This window comes from Schistocerca nitens, chromosome 5, assembly GCF_023898315.1.
Source record: "Schistocerca nitens isolate TAMUIC-IGC-003100 chromosome 5, iqSchNite1.1, whole genome shotgun sequence".
In the NCBI taxonomy this organism is placed as follows: Eukaryota; Metazoa; Arthropoda; class Insecta; order Orthoptera; family Acrididae; genus Schistocerca; species Schistocerca nitens.
Genome location: NC_064618.1, coordinates 627,350,027 through 627,360,695, shown reverse-complemented (window position 1 = coordinate 627,360,695; position 10,669 = coordinate 627,350,027). Strand labels below are relative to the sequence as shown.

The 10,669-nt window shown below is 45.1% G+C and overlaps 1 protein-coding gene across 7 annotated transcripts in view; it reads right to left on the bottom strand.

The window, feature by feature from the left end:
* LOC126259291 (transmembrane and coiled-coil domains protein 2) overlaps positions 1-10,669 on the bottom strand; it is a 181,141-nt gene that overhangs the window by 32,530 nt on the left and 137,942 nt on the right. For all 7 annotated transcript variants that reach the window (XM_049955951.1, XM_049955952.1, XM_049955946.1 and 4 more), the window contains one exon: positions 6,583-6,902. In XM_049955951.1, coding sequence (XP_049811908.1) covers positions 6,583-6,902 — 320 coding nt within the window. The remainder of the gene's footprint in view (positions 1-6,582; positions 6,903-10,669) is intronic.

The window sequence follows — 10,669 nt, the reverse complement described above, 5'->3', positions numbered from 1 at the left end:
AAACCACAAAGAGATGCAAAAAACAGGTAGAAGAAATTAAAACAAGAAAGCAGATTACCATGGCTGGCTGACCATGAGAATAAAAAGGAGAAGCCAGCCACTCTGAAACACATTAAAACCTCCAGCCTAAAAGCACTAGGGTGGAGGACACAGAGGGACAAAGGATATGCACTAAAACTTAAAGAGAATAATAAAACCCACCCTCACGAACAAAGCATAAAACTAGATCAGCCGATGAGACGCTGTCAGCTAAAATTAATGGCAACGAGTCCGGTAACCGAAGATTTTGTCGCACAGCAGCCATAAGTAGGACAGCGCAACAGAATATGGGCCACTGTCAACCGGGCGTCACACCGACACTGAGGTGGGACTTCAAGGCACAGGAGACAGCCGTGGGAGACCCAAGAGTGGCCAACACGGAGCCGGCAGAGAACCATATAGTCCCTGTGAGAGGCACTCGTGGAGGACTTCCACACATTCATAGTCTCCTCAATAGCATGCAGTTTGCTGTGCATACTGTTATGCCATTCCATCTCCCAAACCCAAAAAACCTTGCAGCGTAATAAGGAACGCAGGTCAGTTACAGGAATGCTGATCTCCGTAAGCGGTTTCCATGTTTGGCTAGCCTGTCAGCAAGTTCAATGCCTGTGGCCTCCACCAGGACACTGGTCACTGGATTTGTCCTAAAAGCTCCCGTCACTAGTCAAACGCCACAGTGGTGCACTGGGTTGAGTAAACCCAACACTGAGGGCACCGCCGAACCATAAATCAGACTCCCATAGTAAATTGAACAAAGGCTCTGTAGAGCTGCAGCAGCGTAGAGCGATCTGCACCGAAATTGGTGTTGCTCAGACAGCAGAGCGCATTGAGGTGATGCCAGCACTTCCACTTAAGCTGATGAATATGAGGGAGCCAAGTCAATTCTGCTTCGAAAACCAGTCCTAAGAATCAATATGTCTCCACTACAGTGAGTGGATCATCATTAAGGTAAAGTTCTGGTTCAGGATGAACAGTATGACGCTGACAGAAGTGCATGACACACAACTTTGCGGCTGAAACCTGGAAGCCGTGAGCTAGAGCCCATGACTGTGCCTTGTGGATGGCTCCCTGTAGGTGCCGCTCTGCAACACCAGTACTAGAGGAGCAGCGCGAAATGCAGAAGTTGTCTGCATACAGAGAAGGTGATACCGATGGCCCTACAGCTGCTGCTAGACCATTAATGGCCATTAAAAATAGAGATACAGTCAATATGGAGTCCTGCGGGACCCTATTCTCCTGGATGTGGGGGGGGGGGGGGGGGGGGGCGCCTATGGGAGGCACCAACTTTGACACGGAAAGTACAGAGCGACAGGAAATTTTGGATAAAAATTGGGAGTGGGTCCCGGAGACCCCACTCATATAATGAGTCAAGGATATGATGTTGCCAGAACATGTAAGCTTTTCATAGGGCAAAAAAGATGGCAACCAGGTGCTGGATCTGATAAAGGCTGTGCGGATGGCGAACTCGAGGGACACAAGATTATCAGTGGTAGAGTGACCCTGGTGGAAACCGCTCAGAGATGGAGTCTGTAGGCCATGTGACTCCAGGAGCCAACACAACCACCAGCTCACCGTATGTTCTAGCAGCTTACAAAGAACGTTGGTGAGGCTGATGGGTTGATAGCTATCCACATCAAGCGTGTTTTTACTGGGTTTGAGCACTGGAATGATGGTGCTCTCCTGCCATTCCAATGGAAAGACGCCATCGCTCCAGATCCGGTTGAAGATGATGAGGAAATGTCACTTGTAGTTGGATGGGAGAGGGTTAACTGTGGTGTGTAGTGAACAAAGGACCTTCCCCTTCCATCCACTGTTTGAGAGTGCTTAAGGCCGGGGGATAATTCTCCGATGTAGAGGCTCGAGCATAGTGCTCAGCAATCGTGTTTGCATCGGTAGATAACATGCCATTTATGTTAACACCAGGGACACCTGTTGGGGTCTAATACCCAAAAACATGGCTGATCTTCGTCCAGACTTGGGAAGGTGATGTATGCCACCCAATGCTTGAGATGTACCGGTCCCAGCGTTCTCTTCCCGTCTTTTTATAAGCTGGCGAATGCGGGCACGTCGCCGTTTAAAAGCTATTAGATGCTCCATGGAAGGGTGCCACTTGTGTCACTGTAGAGCCCGCCTACGATCTTTAATGGCCTCAGCAATTTCCGGCGACCACCAAGGTACTGTCTTTCGCCGGGGGCACCCTAACGAACAAAGGATTGCATTTTCCACTGCAGAAATGATTGTCCTGGCGACTCACTCAACCATCACATCGATGTTACCATGTGGGGGAGATTAAACTATGACGGCAGAGGTTAAAGATTCCAGTCTGCCTTTCTTGAAGCCCATCTGGGCAGGTGTCCATGGGCATGATGCCAGGAGAGTGACAGGAAGATGGGGAAGTGGTCACTACCACACAAGTCAATGTGGGATCTCCGGTTGACAGATGGGAGAAGTCCTGGGCTGCAGAGTGATAAATAAATAGCTGAGTAAGTACCATGAGTGACACTTAAGTGTGTGGTGGCCCCAGCATTTAGGAGGCAGAGGTCAAACTGAGACAGTAAATTTTTGACATCTCTACCTCTGCCAGTAAGCATGGTACCAAACCACAGGGGGTTATGGGTGTTAAAATCTGCAAAAGTAGGAAAGGTTTAGGGAGTTGATGAATCAGGGCAGCCAATATGTTCAGGGCTACTGCTTCATCTGGAGGAAGATATACGTTGCAGACAGTTATTTCCTGTGTCGTCCTGATCCCTACAGCCACAGCTTCAAGACGAGTTTGAAGGGGCACAGGTTTACTACATACTGAGTTCAGGACAGACACAAACTCCACCTGATACTATTATATTCACTATGGTTCTTGTAATATCCCTTACAGCTGTGAAGGGCAGGGCTTTGCATTGCCAGGAACCAGGTTTCCTGAAGGGCAATGCAGAAAGCAGGTGTAAAGCTTAACAGTTCAGCTAGGTGGAGGCGGGGGGGGGGGGGGACACCGCAATTCTACTGGAGGATTATGTTATTGTGAGGCAGGGAAGGCATGAAACACTCACGGAGGCAGGTTACGCCTCAGGGTCACATGCTGCCACTGACTGAGTATCTATGCGATCAATATCCATTGTGTCTGAGGACCCAGTGATATCTAGGTCCTCAGCAGACACCAGAATCTCCACTTAACCCTCAGACGCAGAGCTTGTAGGTAGCGATGGTGTGCATGGGGTCTTTTTGTTTTTTGGTTTCTCTCGCTGCTCCTTAGGTTTTTCTGGGTGGGAGGGCTTCACTGATTCAGTCTCGGGGACTGAGGAGGACTGTGAAGCACTATGACCAACTACATGTAGATGCTACAACCACTGGCAAGTGTCTGCTTTACTACTGGTATGAACCTGGGAAGGGAGTGACCCAAGGGACCACTTCCTAGCGAAAGGAGACAAAGAAGACTTACACTTTTCCAGCTGAGAAGTGGGGACCGATGTCACTGATGATTGGGGGGGGGGGGGGGGGGGGTTGCTCCCAAAGTAGGTGGTGCAGGAGCAACAGGGATAGGCCTACCACCATCAAGGAGGCAGGTGGAGTCTTACAGCTCTGAGAGCCGACGGGAATTGGCGGTAGTGATATGGCTATTATTGTTCAGGTAGTGGTGGCATAAGATGATGTCATAGGCACAGGATGTAGCCTCTCAAATTTCCTCTTAGCCTCAGTGTAGGTCAGTCAGTCCAGGGTCTTTTATTCCATAATTTTCCTCTCTTTCTGTAAAATCCTGCAGTCTGGCGAGCAAGGTGAACGATGCTCCGCGCAGTTGACACAGATGGGAGGCGAGGCACATGGAGTATTGGGATGTGATGGGCACCTTCAATCTCAACGTGTGAGGCTGGAAGTACAGCGGGAAGACGTATGGCCGAACTTCCAGCACTTAAAGCACCGCATCGGGGGAGGGATATAGGGCTTGATGTCACAGCGGTAGACCATCACCTTGACCTTCTCAAGCAATGTATCACCAAAATGAAATCACTGGTGGCAAACTGATTATCCCAGACTCCAATGAACACGCCAGACGAATTGAACACGCCAGACGAATTGAACATGCCAGACGAATTGAACACGCCAGACGAATTGAACACGCCAGACGAATTGAACACGCCAGACGAATTGAACACGCCAGACGAATTGAACACGCCAGACGAATTGAACACGCCAGACGAATTGAACACGCCAGACGAATTGAACACGCCAGACGAATTGAACACGCCAGACGAATTGAACACGCCAGACGAATTGAACACCTCGCCGCTCCAAATTGGCGCACTGCTCATCATCAGACTGCACAAGAATATCCCTGTGGAATATACACTACAGGCCATTAAAATTGCTACACCACGAAGATGACATGCTACAGATGTGAAATTTAACAGACAGGAAGAAGATACTGTGATATACAAATGATTAGCTTTTCAGAGCATTCACACAAGGTTGGCGCCAGTGGCAACACCTACAATGTCATGACATCAGGAAAGTTTCCAAACGATTTCTCATACACAAACAGCAGTTGACTGTCTTTGCCTGGTGAAATGTTGTGATGCCTCGTGTAAGGAGGAGAAATGCGTACCATCACGTTTCCGACTTTGATAAAGGTCGGATTGTAGGCTATTGCGATTGTGGTTTATCGTATCATGACATTGCTGCTCGCGTGGGTCGAGATCCAATGACTGTTAGCAGAATATGGATTCGGCGGGTTCAGGAGGGTAATACGGAATGACCTGCTGGATCCCAACGGCCTTGTATTACTAGTAGTCAAGATGGCAGGCATCTTATCCACATGGCAGTAACAGATTGTGCAGCCACGTCTCGATCCATGAGTCAACAGATGGGGACGTTTGCAAGACAACAACCATCTGCACGACGTTTGCAGCAGCATGGACTATCAGCTCGGAGACCATGGCTGCGGTTACCCTTGATGCTGCATGGTACAGACAGGAGCACCTGCGATGGGTACTCAACGACGAACCTGGGTGCACGAATGGCAAAACGTCATTTTTTCGGATGAATCCAGGTTCTTTTTACAGCATCATGATGGTCGCATCCGAGTTTGGCGACGTCGCGGTGAGCGCACATTGGAAGCGTGTATTCGTCATCGCCATACTTGCGTATCACCCGGCGTGATGGTATGGGGTGGCATTGGTTACACGTCTCGGTCACCTCTTGTTCGCATTGACAGCACTTTGAACAGTGGACGTTACATTTCAGATGTGTTACGACCTGTGGCTCTACCCTTCATTCAATCCCTGCAAAACCCTACATTTCAGCAGGATAATGCACGACCGCATGTTGCAGGTCCTGTACGGGCCTTTCTGGATACAGAAAATGTTCGACTGCTGCCCTGGCCAGCAAATTCTCCAGATCTCTCACCAATTGAAAACGTCTGGTCAATGGTGGCCAAGCAACTGGCTCGTCACAATACGCCAGTCAGTACTCTTGATGAACTGTGGTATCGTGTTGAAGCTGCATGGGCAGCTGTACCTGTACACACCATCCAAGCTCTGTTTGACCCAGTGCCCAGGCGTATCAAAGCCGTTATTACGGCCAGAGTTGGTTGTTCTGGGTACTGATTTCTCAGGATCTATGCACTCAAATTGTGTGAAAATGTAATCATGTCAGTTCTAGTATATTTGTCCAATGAATACCTGTTTTTCATCTGCATTTCTTCTTGGTGTACGAATTTTAATGTCCAGTAGTGTAATACCCTGGACCATTTTTAAGCTCTTATGGGGTGTGATGGAAACAGAAACATCCCCCAGATTGTCAAAGGTGAGTAATGCCTCTGACTGGGCAGAGGATGCTGTTTTTATCAAGACTGACCTGGATCGCATTTTGGACAATCTCTCCACCTCCCCAAACTTGTCCTCTAAATGCTCCCATTAAGATTCCCCATCAGCTCATATATATGAGGTACCGGGGCAAATAAGGTTCGCTGCCATCCTTATCCTTAGCCTTGCCTTCTTCCCATGGCATGGCCAGGGAGGGGAACTATTTGGTATCATATTTCTTCACATTGAAGTTAGACCTTGACTGCTTAGAGAGTGCTGGTGTTGGACCACCAGCAAGAGATGACGTAGTACGCTTCATGGCGTGTCATCCACCCTGATCCAGAATCCAGATAGCACAGGTTGTGAAGCAGCCATTGAAACAGAATATGTTGTGCTGAGAAACCTGCACTGTCAATGGTGGTCAACTCTGCTCTTTACCATAGTTTGGTAGTGGCCATCAATTTGGTTGGAAAACTGGTGGTCACACACAAACAAAATGCGGTGCAGAAATTACAGCAGAGCTGTTGTATAATAAGACTTCTTTCATAAATTTAAGCTACATCTAATTTTTTTTTCTGATAAATAATTTATTATTTCATGCGTTTTCCATCATTGCGATGCAACTGAGTTTCTTTTAGTGCTTACAAGCAATTATAACAGAAAGCCTGAAAGAATAACTATTCTTACAGGAATTCAGTAGCCAAAAAGCAATTTGTGGTTAGTGGAGAGAGAAAAATGATGACAAAAATACCTTCAATGTTTCCAGCTCTTCACGAAGCCGCTCACAGTCTTCGCCACGCTCATGTAGCTCTTGTAGGATAGATTCCAGATTAGAAAATGAAACCTGAGGAGTGTGGTGTGCTGCAGGCTGATGGGGAGGAGGAGACTGTGGCAACTGGTGGCCACCTCCTGCAGGTAAGCTCTCACTGGTCACAGAGCTGCACTCTGAATTTTCATCTGACGGAAACCGCAATGATGAGGCATGTGTGGATGTTAAACTGCATCCACCAGGTAGAGTTGCACTCCCATGGTGTGCTTTCTCATCCTCCACTGAGCTCCCGTCACCATTTCCTGTATGCACACAAATATTCAGACTGATACAATGAAATCTTTCTGATCAGTTCAATGTACTGATTGACATTAAGAAAGTTATTACTTTCATAAATGTAAGACTTGTTTCATATTCAGTCTTGACACGATTACAGCAAGGCAACCTCCATAAATGTAATCATCCCTTCCCACAGAGACTGCACCTGAGCATTTACTGAATTGTTTGATTTTATATATAGCATATTTCAGTGAAATGGGTGTCTAGCAATGGCAGAAACATTGTACCATGTTGTGCTTCGAATAAAGAAGCTGTCTGGATTCTCAGCTGCAATTGAAAATAGATATGCAAGGGCAGGTATTATTTTTCTTTGCAGAGAGGATACAAATGGGGAAGGAAGAAAGATATTTTTAGAATACTGATAACTATAATATGTAGGCAAAACCATTACACACAAGCCCCCCCCCCCCCCACTCCCTCTCTCTCTCATCTGAGTTATACGTAGAGTTCCCCAGAAATCTCTGATGTAATCATTTTAAGAAGCTTGTGACACTAACTACAGCTCCAAAATATACGAGAGCGAGTCAAATGAAAACCTTAAATTTGTAATGGAAAATTTAAATTTCGCGCCGTTATCCTGTAAGTTGGTAAGTGTGCTACAAACAGCGTGCAGAATGGCCTGTAGGTGGCAGCATAGTGCAGATGCACACATGGCCTGTAGGTGGCAGCATAGTGCAGATGCACACATACCATCGCAGTATCAGTATAAAGACGGCCGCCCCACTTGCGACTTGCACCAGGGAAGAACAACATTCTGTTATTCGGTTTTTGTGTAGTGAAGGTGTGAAACCTATTGAAATTCATCGACGAATGAAGGTTCAGTACGGTGATGCATGTTTGTCACAGCAGCAAGTCTACAAATGGAGTAGGAAGTTCGCAAATGGTGTGACTTCAATGGAAGATGCTCCTCGTCAAGGCACAACAAGTTGCGACTCCACAGAACATTGCAGCAGTTGAAGCCATAGTGAAGGAAAACTGCCAAATGACACTGAATGACATTGCAGCATGTTTACAGATTAGACGTGAGTCAGCACACCACATTGTGCATGATGTGCTCCAGTTTCACAAGGTGTCTGAAAGATGGGTGTCACAGCAGCTGACTCCTGAAATGAGAGAATGACGAGTTGATGCTTGTGAAGCACTTCTTCGGCGCTTTGAACGAGAAGGTGATTGCTTCCTTACAAGAATCATTACTGGGGACGAAACCTGGGTTCACTTCCACCAACCAGAAACGAAGAGAGCAAGCAAGCATTCCTCATCACCAAACCCAAAGAAGTTTCGAGCAGAACGATCAGCAGGGAAGGTTATGCTGACACTCTTTTGGGAAGAAAAAGGCATCATTTTGGAGCATTACATGTTTAGAGGGACCACTGTCACCAGTGCATCACACACAGATCTCCTAAAAAATTATCTGCGGCCTGCAATCAAATCAAAGAGACGTGGATTGCTGTCAGCAGCAGGTGTCCTTTTGCAACATGACAATGCAAGGACCCACACTGCCCGTAGAACAGTTGCAACAATTACAGACCTGCATTTTGCGTGTCTTCCTCATCCACCATACTCACCAGACCTTCCCCAAGTGATTTCCATATGCCTGGAATACTCAAAGATGCAATGGGAGGAAAGAAGTTCTGTTCTGATAAAGAGGTACGCCACGCGGTACACAAGTGGTTGTGCGGACTATCAAAAGAATTTTTTTCTAAAGGAATTTATGCTCTTTGTAAGTGCTGGAGGACTTGCATTGAGCGTTGAGGAGATTATGTTGAAAAGCTATACAGCTTTGTACCACTTCTGCACAGTAAATAATATTTTTAAAAAAATATTTAAGGTTTTCATTTGATGCACTCTCGTATTTGTTGCACTATAAGCTGAAGCACTATGAAATAATAAGATGTATTGTTGTTGTGATGGTGGTCTCAGTCCTAAGACTGGTTTAATGCAGCTATCTACGCTACTCTACCCTATGCCAGCCTCTTCATCTCCAAATAACTATTGCAATCTATATCATTCCAAAGCTACTTACTGCATTCGTCTCTTGGTCTCCCTTGACCATTTGTACCCTACATGCTTCCCTCCATTACTAAATTGGTGATCCTTTGATGTCTCAGAATGTGTCCTACGAAACAACCCCTTCTTCTAGTCAGGTTGTGCCACAAATTTCTTTTCTCCCTAATTCTATTCAGTACCACCTCATTATTCATATGATCTACCCATCTAATCTTCAGCATCTTTCTATAGCACCACATTTCAAAATTTTCTATTCTCTTTCTGTCTAAACCGTTTATCATCCATGTTTCACTTCTATACATGGCTACACTCCATACAAACACTTTCAGAAAAAGACTTCCTGAGCCTTAAATCTACATACTTGATGTTAACAAAGTCTTCTTCTTCAGCAACACTTTCTCTGCCATTGCCAGTCTACATTTTATATCCTCTCTACTTCAACCATCATCAGTTATTTTGCTGCCCAAATAGCAAAACTCATCTACTGCTTTAAGTGTCCCATTTCCTAATGTAATTCCCTCATCATCACCTGATTTAATTTGACTACATTCTATAATCTTCAATTTGATTTTTTTGATGTTCATCCTATATCATCCTTTCAAGACACTACTCATTCCATTCAACTGCTATTCCAAGTCCTTTGTTGTATCTGACAGAATTACAATGTCATCAGCAAACCTCATAGAGTTTTTATTTCTTTTTCCTGGACTTTTATTCTTACTCCAAATTTTTGTTTCCATTACTGCTTGCTCGGTATACAGATTGAACAACAACGATAGGTTACAACACTGTCTCACTTCATTCTCAACCACTGCTTCCCTTTTGTGTCCCTCTACTCTTTCTAAAACCTTGCCTTCTAGTTTATCTCCCTTGGATAGATCCTCTATATACTCCTTCCACCTTTCAGCTTGCCCTTCTTTTGTTAGTACCAGTTTCCCATCTGAGCTTTTGATATTGATACAGCTGCTTCCCTTTTCTCCAAAGGCCTCTTTGTTTTCCTGTACACGGTATCTACCTACCCCCTTGTGAAATGTGCTTCTAAATCCTTACATTTGTCCTCCATCCAGCCTTGCTTTGCAATTTTGCACTTCCTGTCAATCTCATATTTTAAATATTTTTATTCTCTTTCACTTGCTTCATTTGATATAGCTTTATATTTTCTCTTCTCATCAATTAAATTCAATATCTCTTGTGTTATCCAATGATTTCTACTACGCCTTATATTATTACCTACCTGTTCCTCTGCTGCCTTCACTATTTCATCTATTCAAGCTACCCATTTGTCTTCTGCTGAATTCCTTTCTACTGTCCTAGTAAATAGATCCATAACACTTCCTCTGAAAATCTCAACAACCTCTGGTTATTTCAACTTATCCAGGTCCCACCTCCTTAATTTCCCATCTTTTTCCAATTTCTTCAGTTTCAATCTACAGTCTATAACCAATAAATTGTGGTCAGAGTGCCAATCTGCCATGGAAATGTCAAAATTTAAAATCTGCTTCCTAATACTCTGTCTTACTGTTACATAATCAATCTGAAAGCTTCTGTAGTCTCCAGGCCTCTTCCACATATACAACCTTGTTTACAATTCGGTCTGTGCTAAATTCTACTAGGCCACTTTCTCTTTCATTCCTTTCTCCGAGTACATATTCACCTACTATTTATCTTTGTCTTCCTTTTCCTAATATTGAGTTCCATTCTCCCATTACAATTAAATTTTCAC